Source organism: Protopterus annectens, chromosome 16.part0 (assembly GCF_019279795.1).
Source record: "Protopterus annectens isolate FY-2018-M chromosome 16.part0, PAN1.0, whole genome shotgun sequence".
Lineage (NCBI taxonomy): Eukaryota > Metazoa > Chordata > Ceratodontiformes > Protopteridae > Protopterus > Protopterus annectens.
The window spans coordinates 554,139,793-554,154,410 of NC_056750.1; the positions used below are offsets into that span (position 1 = coordinate 554,139,793).

The 14,618-nt window shown below is 40.9% G+C and overlaps 1 protein-coding gene across 1 annotated transcript in view; it reads left to right on the forward strand.

Annotated features, from left to right (window-relative positions):
• Window positions 1-13,790, forward strand: part of CCHR16.PART0H9orf78 (chromosome chr16.part0 C9orf78 homolog) — an 849,816-nt gene extending 836,026 nt beyond the window's left edge. The window contains exons 8-9 of the mRNA XM_044058434.1: window positions 6,141-6,239; window positions 11,986-13,790. Of these exons, the coding sequence (XP_043914369.1) occupies window positions 6,141-6,239; window positions 11,986-12,077 (191 nt within the window). The 3' untranslated portion in view covers window positions 12,078-13,790. The remainder of the gene's footprint in view (window positions 1-6,140; window positions 6,240-11,985) is intronic.
• Window positions 13,791-14,618: the final 828 nt, after the last annotated feature.

The window sequence follows — 14,618 nt, forward strand, 5'->3', positions numbered from 1 at the left end:
TTTTTCCCATTTACATGGGGTCGGGGTATCGTTTTAGTTGTCACCAACTCTCTCGATTCAGTGCCACTCTCTTGCCTTCTTCCACACTCATGCCTGACTGTCGCAGATCTTCTTTCACACAATCCATCCACCTCTTTGCTGGATGCCCTCGCTTCCTCTCACCTTCTTCTTGTCTGTCCCAAATCTCCCTCACCAGATTGTCTTCTGCTTTTCTACACATGTGCCCGTACCATCGTAATCTGTTTCCTTTGATCTTTTCTGCAATTGGAGCTACTTTGGCTTCTGTTCTTATGTCCTCATTTCTTCGCCTGTCCCGCAGTGTGCATCCTACCACCTTTCTCAGGCACTTCATTTCCATCACCTCTAGCTTCTTCAACTGTTCTGCCTTTACTGCCCAGGTTTCTGTACCATACAGTAGTACTGGTCGCACCACTATCTTGTACACCTTACTTTTCAGCTTCTTTGGCATTCTTCTGTCATATACTACACCTGATACTCTATGCCAGTTGGCTGCAGCCCCTCTGATTCTAGCTTTGACCTCTTCATTCAGACTACCCTTCTCCTCAACCACCCCTCCCAGATACTTGGAGCTGTTTACCTGTTCCACTATCTTCCCATCTATCTCTATTCTCAGCTTCTTCTGATTTCCCCAATCTGCTGCCATTACCACTGTCTTATCTGTGCTTAGTTTCATCCCACAATTCACAACTGTGGACAGTACAGAGGCATCAAACTCCTACCACATTGCATGAAAGTTCTGGAGAGGGTGATTGATAAACGGATATGCAGAATAGTAGAATGTAAGATGGGAGATGAACAGTTCGGATTCAGATCAGGATGCAGCACAATTGACCTGATGTTTGCATTGAGACAGATACTTGAGAAGAAACTAGAGAAGAGGAGAGAGTCAAACTGGGCTTTCCTAGACTTGGAGAAAGCATATGACAAGGTCCCAAGAAAGCTGATCTGGGCAGTACTGCGGTGGTTTGAAGTCCCAGAAACGTTGGTAGAATTAGTACAGGCTATGTACAAGGACCCAGTGACTCAAGTACGAACAGTGTTTGGCCTCACTGAGGGGTTCCCACTGGGAGTGGGTGTACACCAGGGTTCAGCTCTGAGCCCACTGCTGTTCATACTGGTAATGGACTACGTCAGCAAACAGGTTGTAGGGGTCAGAGCAACAAAGCTGCTGTATGCAGACGATGTGGCAGTACAGGCAGACTCTGATCTAGAACTTCAGCAAAGGATAGGAGAATGGAATGCAAATCTTTGATGTCCTTCAAGAATGCAACTGCAGTCCTTACATATGGGTTGTCCTGCCTCAGACAGCCCCTCGGTCGGCCTGATTCCAAAGTCTGGGTCCGGCGTCGGCTGATGTCGCCTCCTCCCCGACGTCAGAGCGGCTGGGGTATAAAAGCATCAGCCGACGCCATCTTCCTCAGTCTTTCTTGCTGCGCGGTGCCCGAAGCAGAAGCAGTTCGCAAGTGCCGGTCGGCCAGCTCCTCAAAAAGCTAAGTACCCCGTTGGGGAACCTTTTCTTGCCTCAGCCGATGTCAGATAAAACTGCAAAAGTTAATAACTGTTTGTCTTGTGGTAAACAAATACCTCATAAGGACTTCCATTCTTACTGCCTTCCCTGCCTTGGCCCAGATCACGACGTCTCGGCCTGTGCTGCCTGTGCCTGCTTCAATAAGCGCACACTCAGGCGCCGGGCAGAATTTGCTGAAGACTTTTTTGGCGAAATATACTCCTATATCATGCCGTCGGAACAACCGACAACACATATTTCCAAAAAACGGAAGGACCGGGACCGACATTCTCGACCCGCGACTTCCACCGATATCACGCCAGAACCTACCGCGAGTGCATCGGTCTCTTCTGAGGCGGTTATTCCACCGCTCCAGACCGACGACACCACTTTATCGCTCACTTCGGCCCCAGAGTCTACGCCGGTGCCGGTTGTTGATTTTCCTCCAGAAGCTGAAGCCCAAGATTTGCCTGAGACCATACCGGTGGACAAAGTTACTCCAGCATGTGGGGCAGCTAGGCCTCCGGTGTCCATGTCGATCAAGGTCTACACACGTGCTAAGGATGCCAGCCAGGCTAAGTCTCACCCTCCTAAATCTTTTCCTCAGGGTCCCACTTCTGATAAACAGATCATGACTTTAGCTGCAGATCTAATTTCCTTAATCAGAGGTTCCCAGGCTCATCCTGACAGAGGTTCTCAGCTACCTTCAGACAAAAGGTCCAGGGTTGAGCAGACAGATACCCTTTCCTCAGATGAAGCTTCTGGTGACTCTGATCACTCAGATACCCAGGAAGAGTCCTTCCAGGCCTACGAGGATTCTGATGCTGAGGAATCTATTCCTTCTGCCTCTCCTCCTGAGGATATTTCTTTTGGGGAAATTCTCCACTCCATGAGAGAGCATTTTCAGTGGCAGGGCCAGGAATTCTCCAACTCCAGGAAACTGCTTTGTACTTTCCTTAAGCTTCCCCAACACAGGCCTTTAGCTATCCCTCCAGTGTTAGATGTATTGGATGATGTGTACTCAGATTCGAGTGCTTCTCCTGATTCTCTCCCTCCTGCTCCTGTCAAGCCAGACAGATACTACAGGGTTCCTGAAACTCATAAACATCTCTTTAAGGCCCATTCTGTTGATCTAGAAACTATTTCCCAGGGGCCCAAAGGAGTGGCCACTTCCACGGCCAAAAATCCTTTGCCCGCAGACAGGGAATCTAGGTCCCTGGAGAGGTGGGGCAAAAAAGTTTATACCTCAACCACCCTTGCCATGAGGGCCCTTAATTGCCTTTTTCATAAAGACAGACAACACCACTGTTATGTGGTACATAAACAAACAGGGAGCTACTCGTTCTTACCCCCTCTGCAGACTAACAATGACTCTTTGGGAAAAGTCCCTGAAACTGAACATACAGCTGCAATCCCAGTTTGTTCCGGGCAAGGACAATGTTCTGGCGGACAGTCTAAGCAGAAACATCCTGGACCCGCACAAATGGATGTTGCATCCAGACATTTTTGCACAAATAACTCATGCAATGGGGAGGCCGGACATAGATCTCTTTGCCTCACACCTCAATCATCATCTGAAAAAGTTCTGCTCGAGGACACACCCATCCACAAGCCTGGAGAATGGATGCTCTCTCCTTCAGCTGGAACTCTGTAACAATCTATGCATTCCCACCTCTACCATTAATGACCAAGGTGTTACTGAAGATCAAAGCAGAACAACTGAAAGGCATCTTAATAGTTCCAGATTGGCCAAGACAGCACTGGTATCCATTACTAAGGAGCATAACTTGCACCAAGCCGTGGCCCCTGCCTCAATGGCCTCTGCTTTTGACCCAGCACAATTACAGGACGGTTCATCCCAACCTGCAAATTCTGCAGCTGACAGCTTGGAGGGTTCCATGATTTCTCCCCATATCTCTCTCTCCAAGGAAGTTCATGAGCTCTTATTGGAAGCACGCAGACCTTCCACCAGAAAAACATATTCAGCCAAATGGAAGAGATTCAACATCTGGAATGCCAACAAGGGTCAGGATGCATCAGTAATGAGCATCCCACAGATACTAGAATACTTGGCAGAAATGCTGCATAATGGACTTTCCTATTCTTCCATAAAAATACACGCTTCAGCAATTTCAGCAAAATACAACACTGATCCACCTGTGTTTTCACATCCTTTGCTAAGACGATTTCTAAGAGGGATAAAGAATATCAAACCTCCCAGAAAACCACCAGTGCCTGCATGGGACCTCAACTTCGTGTTGGAAAAATTAACTCTTCCTCCTTTTGAGCCAGCAGCATCTTCAGAATTGCAATTTCTCTCCTGGAAAACAGTTTTCCTGTTGGCAATTACCTCAGCAAGAAGAGTATCGGAGATACAGGCCCTCATGACAGTACCTCCATTTTTCATTTTTCATCAGGACAGAGTTTCTTTAAGAACCAATCCTTCTTTTATGCCAAAAGTGATATCCAGGGTGTCTCTAAATCAAGCAATTCACCTGCCTACCTTCTTCCCCAATCCTCAAAATAAAGGGGAAAAGCTGCTGCACACTTTGAACATACACAGACAACTGCGCTACTACTTGGACAGAACAAAGGCCAACAGAAAGTCTGACCAACTATTTGTAGCATATGCTGCTGGAGTGCAAGGAAAGGCAATCTCCAAACAAACAATTTCAAAATGGATTGGACATTGCATCAGATTCTGTTATTCTTTCCTTGGAAAGGGTGTGCCAGCCAATTTCAGGCCACACTCCACCAGAGCTACAGCCACCTCCACAGCCTTTCTAAGAGGGGTGGCTACAAAGGACATTCTAGAAGCTGCTACATGGAGCTCCGTGCATACATTTTCCAAGCACTACAACCTGCCTTTATATTCCAGATCCCGAGCAGGCTTTGCTTCGGCAGTCCTGCAGGGCATTTTAGCTACACCATCTTTATCTTAGAGCCTACCACCCCCAGCTTGGCTATGGTATTCAACCCATATGTAAGGACTGCAGTTGCATTCTTGAAGGACATAGTACAGTTTTGTACCTACCATAAATGTAGATGTCCGATAGATATGCAACTGCAGTCAGGTTTTCCCTCCCTCCTACCCCTCTGTATATTGGGTCCACTTTCCTCCTTTTCTAATTAGCTGGGGATATCTGTTATGGTGTATCTGTTTATTACTGTTGTGTATGTCTGGAATTTTTTATCCAGTTTCTAAATTTAGTCTTCCTTGGAGGGCACCTGACATCTGGGGCAAGAAACACTGAGGAAGATGGTGTCGGCTGATGCTTTTATACCCCAGCCACTCTGACGTCGGGGAGGAGGCGACATCAGCCGACGCCGGACCCAGACTTTGGAATCCGGCTGACCGAGGGGCTGCCTGAGGCAGGACAACCCATATGTAAGGACTGCAGTTGCATATCTATCGGACATCTACATTTATGGTAGGTACAAAACTGTACTTTATATGAACCACTAATGTGCATTTCTTTTTGAACTGTGTATTTGTCTTTTTTCATGTATCTTGCAGTGCTTTAGCTCTAAGCACTGTGCAGTACATCTGTGAATCTGGCCTGTAAAGTTCATAGACGAAAACTATAATTATATTGTTTGAAGGGCAAGTGTTTTGAAAATTTAATACAATATAGATATGTTGCATTAGCCGTGTCTCACTTTTTCTTAGTAATTACTGGTTACCAGAACTGTGGAAGTAATGATGTAGCCAGATAGAAGCTGAGTTTTTGTTTGAAGCTGTGCATTTTTTCTATATTGTACCCATTCCTTATTACATATGTATCACTTATATGAACTGCCGAACTTACTTACCTATAACCAACTTGTCACTCTTCACACTCTTATTCACCATCCTGAACAAATCCCTGCTGTTCAGAATCTAGTGCAATCTTGTAGCACCACACACCCTCTTCTCTCAAGTAATAAAGCTTTTTTAACAATAACCGAAGTTAACAACACAGCTGGCCAGTCACTCTTTTCATCAAGTATAGCTAAGCTTTGGAAATCCTTACCCCCTGGCCTATGATCAATTACTGTTAAACATCACTTTAAAAAATAACTTAAAGCATTCTTGCTCAACTCCAAACTTTGTAAACTGTCCCTTCCCCCTTATCATTTCACACACTCACCTTTCTCATCTTCCTCACCTTTCTCACTTCCCTCCTACTGCTACTGGGGTGTTTTTCTCATCTAACTCCTGCAAATGCCCTACCATATTGCTTTCACCATGGAGATATATAGTAGAAAGTTCTATATTCTCACTGTATATTATTGATTGTTTTAATCTGAGTCATTCTTGTGCTTGCAGCCTTGGAATTTTTTATGTATTTATTTTTTATACTTTTTCTCAATGTGTATAATTGGCATTATATAATCTTGTACTTTTTGATTGTTGCATTTGTAAACTATCATCTTATTTGTGGCGCTTTTCTCCCTGGGCCTCCCCTGAAAAAGGACCTGTGTCCTGTCGAACCTTCCCAGTTAACAAATGTTAAATAAATAAATGTATATTTTTGCAAGATTGATTTGAAGAGAATAGATTTATAAAAATGATTAATTCAACCATTCTTACCCATACTGCATCTGCATATTTTCCTGTCTTGTTTTTCAGTCTATCATGAAGAAATAAATGCACCCTTGAAGAAGAACAAGGAAGAACCCAAGGCCCGTCCTTTGAGAGTAGGTGATACTGAAAAGCCAGAACCAGAGCGTAAGTACTACACTGAGTGTAACTAGTGTAGAATGCATGCTTTCTAAGAAACCTGACGTAAATTTAAAGGAGGCATTGGTTCTGCTTATAAAAGGTGGTGTGTATGGCATAAGTCTGTCTTTGTTAGTGTGGCGATAGGGAGTTATACAGAAACTGTTCACAGCTATTGTGAAAGTAGTCACAGCTTTATCCAGGCAGAATGGTAACCAAAAAGTACACTTGAAACAGTTTGTGTTAGTTCACTCTTGTATTGTTTTTCCTATCCCAGGAAGTATAACTATGTGTAAATCAGCTGTAGTCTTTATCATAACTCTGTGCCTTAAAGCTGTACTGAAATGCAAAAAGGCCTCACTGTCTAGTGGCATAGTGTCATGGTTTATATCTTTTAAATGATATTTTGTGTCTGGGTGACAGTTATTAGGTATTCATATTCATTATTTGTTATTTGAATGGCAGGTGCTGCTTGGTTTGTTGTTCCAATAGTGCTCTTTCAATTTAAATGTCATGATGTATTTTACTATTCCAATAATGAAAATTGTAAATGAATCCCAAAGCATTTTAGATAAGGTCTCTTCCATCTGCACCAAGTGAAGAAAATAATCTATAAACAACTGCCACCCTACAAGTGATGAAACTCTTATTTATCTTTTTATTGTAATGCTTGACCACTTGGCATTTAGTAGTTAAAGCAGCAAAGTAGCATGATCAGAAAAACTGTAGGATTAACACAATTCATATTGAGTGAGATCAAGTAATTAAAAAACTAAATTACAAAACTTAAAACTAGAATTTTTGCAAAATGTTGTACTTAGCGTTTTGCACTGCTTGCTCTTTTGCAAGGTTTTCATCTATCACTAGGGTTACCAGCTTTCTTTGTGGCTAAAACCGGACTAAGATCACACCCCCAGCATCACCCATAACTCCACCCATTCCCACCCCCTCTCCCATCCATGCCCCTCCCATTTTGTGACATCACAGTTACATCAGCTGATGGGAATGCCCTCTTTCTGTTCCAGATGACTGTCTCTGATTATATCTGAATTTGTCCTTATCCGCGGTGGTGCAGCAGTAGCGTTGTTGCCTCCCAGCAAGATGTTCTCCCGTTCGATTCTCGGCTGGAGTGTGGGGATTGCCTTCTGTGTGGAGTCTGCATGTCCTCCCCGCGGGTTGGGTGGATGTTCAAAAGACATGCGTAAATGGACTTCCCTTCGTTGAAGGTTGAACGTCGAGCTGGCACCTCAGCGTTCGTCAAAATCTACTGCCAATCATTAGCGGACCGGAGTTCCGCTGTGGTGACCCCTAACCGGCAAAAGCCGAAAGACAACAACAACATATCTGAATTTGTCCTTGATTGGCTGAGAGCTATGGGCTAGATTCACGTGATACGGACTATAGTTTATTGTTTTGATCATTTATAATTATACGAAGCATAATTTTTTATCGAAGTGCAACCACAAAAATCATGCATTAAATAATAAATAGTAATAATACATTTCAACACTCTGCCACTTTTTTTTCAAGAACAACGTAACTACTAGACGTGGAGAATCTGAGTAAAGTAGTAACCGACAAATCACAACTGCACATGTTCTTTTAAATTACATTTACTAACCTGTTGGCGGTACAGGTTTTGTTTAAGTTCAATACAAAAGTAAAGATTAAAGGATCAAACCCAAAATTATACACATTGACTGTTATTAACCCTTGTAGTTTTCACTGCTTTTTAAGATTATTATTATACTGTTATTTTCAAAAGTATTTATATTTTACACCCAAAAGCATTAAACCCATATGTGGGTGCTTCGTTTATGCAATATTTGCTTAAACTTCATTAAATCTGTATCACTGCCACGCACAGTTCTGTAAAGAAATTTTAATCTATGATTTCACTCTTGAACAGTAATTAGATAATAAGTAAAATAACAGAGAGTTGGGATGGGGGAATCAGTTAATGCTTTTCACTTTTCCGCACTCAACTATAATAACGTAACACAAAAATCCACTGTATTCCTACCGACTGTCTTCTCTATAATAAAGGACCGGTTTCCTCCGGAAAGAGTGCATCATCTTCCTCAGTAGATCCTGGAACCCTCTACGAGCAAGACACTCTGAACGAACAAGAGCAAAGTTGAAGCTTCACATCCAATAGCACAGATATGGCAGTAGGACTTTCCGCTACCTTTTACGCATGACATAGCACTGTAGCATCTGATGCGAACATCCTATAGGCATAGTTGTCAACCTCTAACCTCCAAAATTAGGGAGAAAGCAAAGTGTAAATAAGGAGAAAGTCTCAAATTGGGAAGATTATTTTAACTACTGATGCAGTATTAACTTAGAACATTGAAAGAAAAAGAGTTTGCCGATTAAAGTAAAAAAGAACATGTATAATTATAGTGGACATCATTATTTGCAGACTGAAGTAAACCACAGTAAAAATCAAATTTTAGGAGGGATTGTCAATGCTAATATCCAAATCGCAGCAGTACCTGTGCGTCCATGAACCTGTCCCTGATCTTGACAGCTGTATTAATATAGTCCAGGAGAATCCAAAGTCAGTCCAGGTTGAGTCTTTCTTTTCTTTTTTGGCTTCAAATAATTAATTATAAAGCTAAGAAGCAGCGTCTGTATTATGCTTCATATTATTTTTCTGCTAGCTTCTACACATACAAACACACCCCCATCTGATATCACTTGTCTTATACTGAGCATGCATGCACGAAAAAACCTAAGCATGGAGTGGGTGGTGGCTAATGTCACATTTATACTGCCATAAGCTGAATGAGATTTATAATGCTATTGTTTTAAATCAAACCAAAGAAGAAAGGTTGCATACGCAGATCTGCTCTTGTTTTTAGACAGGAAGCCAAATAATGTAATTAAACCAGAGTACTGTTATGCATCACTCACTGGAGTGTTGTAGCGCAGTAATCAGTTTGTCTTCTATACTAAAAACAAATTGTGGCAGACACAGTGGCACAAAACCTGGACTTCACACATATCCGGTTTTGAATGAAAATTGTAACCGGACAATTTGTTAGAAAACCGGACAGTCCGGTCAAAAAACGGACAGCTGGCAACCCTGTCTATCACCCAGAGTTTAGTGGCACTGCAGTAAGCCAGGTTAGTTGACACTGAAGTATGAATCATTTTTACTTAGTTCAAGGATGGAGGCAGTTTTATGAACCATGTAATTAATATTCATAGAATGGAAGAAGGATGTCTTGACATTGGATGACAACAGTCTTGCAGTGCCAGCCAATTAGCAGAGATCACTTCCACATATTGAATGCGTGAAACAAATTCCTATTTCCTGCCCCCATGTATAATAAGGGGGAAAGGAGGTGAAGATGTGATGGATGGTGAGATTGACTATAACAGTTCTCTTAAGTCTTGCATGGGATTAAGATCCTTGACTTTGTGCCATCCATTTAAGGGTAGAATATCTCTAATTTCCATAGTATGATAGATATGTGATTCTGTACATAACCTAAGTATGATAGATATGTGATTCTGTACATAACCTAAGTAGACTGTAGTTAGTTCCCTGTTATCCTGGGTATGGGACTGATTAAAAAGGAGAAAATGGAAAGCAAGGTAGGATTCATTGCTGTAAAGTGGGTTTGGAACTACATGTAGATTCCTGAGGGATCAGTTCTGGCAGGGCTTCATCTTAACTATCAAAATGCAACATTTGTATTACTTCTATAACTAAGAGTGGGGGGATATGCAAATGGCAGCAAATGTGAAAATATCATATAATTTGAAAATGAGTATTTTGTTATACTGCAAGCCCCATATGATTAGTGTAACTGATTGATCTTAATAGAAAAATTAAATTAAGTTTTTATAACTCTAGGGATAGCTTTCCTTAATGGATTATGTTTAGCTGAAGTGGACAGCTACTCATGTTTAGGAATCCTTATAGATAACAAGGTAACCTTTAACAAGCATATTGGCAGAACATGCTTCAAGGTGAGTGAGATATCAGGGGCAGTAATGGGATCAGCAGGAAGGAAGGACATCATCATTGATTTTTTTATAGTTTCTTTTCAGGAGCTCATTACGTAGTAGAGCAATAATAGATTATTCATACATTTTTGCTCAGGGTGTAGCTCCTCCCAAAGATAGGTATACTTTGTCCAGAATCAATGCATCTTTGAAAATTGTGGGTTGCACATGTATGCATTTTCCTATAATGTTCAAGATGCACTGATGTTAAATACATATGTGCATATATACACGTGTGTGTGTGTGCGTGTGTGCCTTTTGAGGTGAGAAAGATGCAGGAGGGCTTAGTGCCACCACAGATAGGTCTTTTATGCTATTTCAGTAAAATGTGTTAGCTGTTTATAGATGTTTAGCCACTTTACTTTGCATGATAATACGGCCAGGATGTTTATTTTCTCTCTATTGTATTTCATTTTCTCATAATGGACAATTCCATTATTTAGTAGCATCAGTAAACTTTTGTAGCATTTTGAACATCCTTATATTCACCTTTGAAAAGACCACTAATTAATTGAAGTGAAACCAAGGGAGGTGGCCTAAGCAGATTGTTTGGTTAGCCCACTGGTCTTGCAACACAGACTATGCAATTTAGTCTTTCTTCACTGTCATGAAGAAAGATTAGGGTTGGTATATTTCTGTTATTTAGGGACTTTAATGTTTGCTGTGATTCTTTTTGGTTGCAAGTATCAGGAGACATCATCGTCTTGAAATTAAGGTCATCAGGATGGGACAGTGAGAGAGAGGTCAGTGCTTTAAATCAGGAAATTCAAACTTGCAACTCAAACCAACATAATTCTGGATGAAAGAAGCTACTAAACTGTATTTCTAGCTGCACTAGCTATTTTTCTTTGTTTTGCAGAAAATGTCCCTTAGCTGGGTGTGCTACTCCTCATAGAGCCTGCATGCTCATTTGAGTTTGAGACCCCCTGAGTGTACAGAGAAGGCTGGTTCAGTTTGGAATGGACTGCTTTACCAGTGAGGGAAACATACTTTGGAGAGTTTTGAAGCAAATTGTCACAGCTGATTGGTAATCTTAAAAGGAGAATATGCTAGCAATTTATCATTAAGCAGATGTTTTTTTGAATATACTGTTGCAGTACTGATTCTTGATTTCTGTTGTGTGTGTGTGTGTGTGTGTGTGTGTGTGTGTGTGTGTGTAGTGAATTTAAATGAAACCTCCAAATATCGATGTTCACAAAGTTCACCACCAGCTACACCAGCACCAAGCAACAATCAGCACATGCAAAAATTCCATTTTAAAAAAAGATATTCAAACTTTTTTTTCCAAAGTGGAAAGCCCCCCTAAAGGCCCCAGCCCCCCACACTAATTATATATACTAACTCCAAGATCGCACAAGGAAAGGGTATATTTCCCTACCTTGAGAACTGTGTGATCTTTAACACCTGTCGACCGTCTGTACAGTTGACTAAAGAAATTTCTGCAGACTGTATATATATAGCTGAGATTGACAGACAAACTTTTGATTGCTTTTTAGGGTATTTCAGCATAGACACTGCATTTGTACATCTTTCAAAAATTAGCCTTGCATTGGTAGTTGTAATGCCACTCTAGATTAAAACTAAGCAAGGGCTCTCTAGGACCCGAATGAAAGACCTGTTTAAATTAGTAGATGTATTGAGTGTGTTATGAACTGAGGCTGCTCCTCCTGGGAAAGTTTTGATTGAAAAAAAAAAAATGTTGCAGGTCTAGTAATTAGTTTTTGTTCTTTTTCAGAATCGCCACCAAATCGCAAACGGCCAGCCAATGAGAAAGCAACGGATGATTATCACTATGAGAAATTTAAGAAAATGAACAGAAGATATTAAGAACACACTCTGCATCAGAGACTTTGTTTATATACAGTGTATATATGTTTTCTATTCACTGCCTAAAAATATGCAGACTAAAGATATGTATATGCAGTTAAATCGTCAGAGATCAAGAGCTTGTATAAACTGATAAATGCTGTACAGCATAAGGATTTCTGTACTTTGTAAAACTACTTGGTCTTAGATTTTTTTATTAGTATTTCAATATTGTACTGCACGTTTCTTGGAAAGAGTTAGCTGAGTGGGTTTTTAAATTATTTTACATAGTTTAAAAGGAAGTACTTTTTTAAATTTGCATTCTGAACTGCAGAAGTCGGACAGCTGGATATTGACAGAAAATTAAAACACATGCCATTATACACTGTGGGAAGATTTGTGCCTGTCAGGAAGTAGATATCTATTCTTACAGTGATAAATTTGAACCTAGAAACATGTTTCAGTCTTGTGATTAAAATGCATCTCTATGCGGCAGTAAATTTTTTGAGCTGAGATGTTTGTGAGGTTTGTAGGGCAGATTTGATATAAACCTGCTGGTAGTTTACATTCAGAAACCATCATCACACTGCATTATGTTTATAAACTGTGACAAAGGGAAAGTTTGGGCTACACGTGGCTTACATTCACTGACCAGGAATAAAAGATTTGGAAGTAAACTACATAAACTTCTTCTAAGACTGTATGGCTGCCAAGGAATAGTTAGGAACGAATTTTATAAAATTCAGAACCAGTTTCTTTGAAAATTACTACTCTGTTTCATTCCATGGTTGACGTAGTCCATTTGTCACTTGTTCCTTGAATAAAGGTAGATCTGCATAGTGAAGGTAAAATAAATACACAGTATCTCAAAACAGGTTGAAAGGTAAAGCAATAATGCATAAAATATTGTTTCATTATTAAATGCACACCTTTCTGCTTCACTGTTAAATTTCAGCCCTCAGAAAATTAAAAGACATGGTCTTGACTTTTATGGCCATAACTGAAGACCAAGGTCAAATTCCACACTTGGGTAGAGCTGCCATTTGGTTCATATGCTGTTTACTTTTACTGGCATTTCTAGTTTCTCATTTGCTAACTTTATAATTATAATTCCCTGGTGGGTGGGTGAAGATTATCTTCATATCCTCCAGAGAGAGGGCATGTGCGAGAATGGTGTTATCCAGGCAGTCATTGGGGAAGCTTGTGCTTTTGCCAGCATTCATAAGAGCATTTGTACTAAGGCCCTATCCCCACCATTGTTCACCCTGTCCCACAAACCCATTAGTGTGGGACAGGGGCTACCCCTCACATGCTGCCCATGGGCTACCATTACTGGCATAGGTAACCACAGTGTATGCCTCTGCTTACAGTGTTAGTGAAACTTGCATCCCATGATACTGGAGTGACAAGCATAACCATCTAGGATTCCCCTTCCCTAGGATAGATACTGCACATCCTACCTGCTTGCATTGTCAATCAACTGAGCTATCAGTTGAAGTAGGGTTGCCTGGACAAAATAGTTGGGACTTTATTTCAGTATGCTACCAGCTGACTTCTGATTTGCTAGCTTAAATTTTTGGGACTTGCATGCTTTTATTGACTCCTGAATGTCCCTTTACACAGTACTGATTCACTTATTAGGTTGTATATTATTTTATGGTTAAAAATAAATTGCTAGTTATTACAGCACCAATATTGATTTCATCAGGCCTTTACTAAAGAATGTTTTAAGAACGTTTTGGCATTTCTGATTCCTGTCTCTTTACATATATGCAAACTTCAACAGAAAGATTTAATGTAAAGTTCAATCTCGCTGTTTGTTCTTACACGTGGGTACGGAGCCGATCCATCGGCTCCGTGCTGGCCGCTTTCCAAGCTCAAGATCTCTGAGTAGCTCGAGGCACAGTCCCTATCCCATGATGCTGTCTGACTAACCCCAGATCTAGTTTGCTGCTGCAATGGATCGCAAGTTCTCCAGAGAGCTCGGGCCACTATAGTTCTTTTTTCTGTCTTTTGAGTAAATTGTACTGCTATATTTCATAGAGTTTATATTCTAATTGATAGAATATTATTTTTTTAGGGCTGTGTCCCTCTTGTTGTGTGGATTAGTTGTGTTTGTGTTGTTGGAGCGTTTGCTCTTGGGCTTGCCCTCTTTTTCGTTTAGGCACTTCTGTGCTTCCCTCATATAGTTGAACAGGGCTCTGTCAACTTGATTTCCCTGTCCCTTATACTTAGTTTTAGATAGTGTGCTTTTGATATAAATAATTAGATAACTGTATCCCTTTTATTTAGCCTGGGACAGTGTGCTTTTTGCTATATTTAGAACTTCTTATAGTACCGTTTTTGTGTAGTATTATCAGGGATCTGATAATTGTGTGTTTGATATGTCTGACCAAAAAGGCAGAAGTCCGGTTTCAAGAGGTGTGACTGTGGGCAGAAAATGTCCATTACGGACAATCATGTATCCTGTGTATATTGCCTAGGACCTCTACACTTACAGGAGGATTGTTCTATCTGCCACTCTTTTAGTGGCAGAGTATTGCTTGAAAGGAGGAGAAAGCT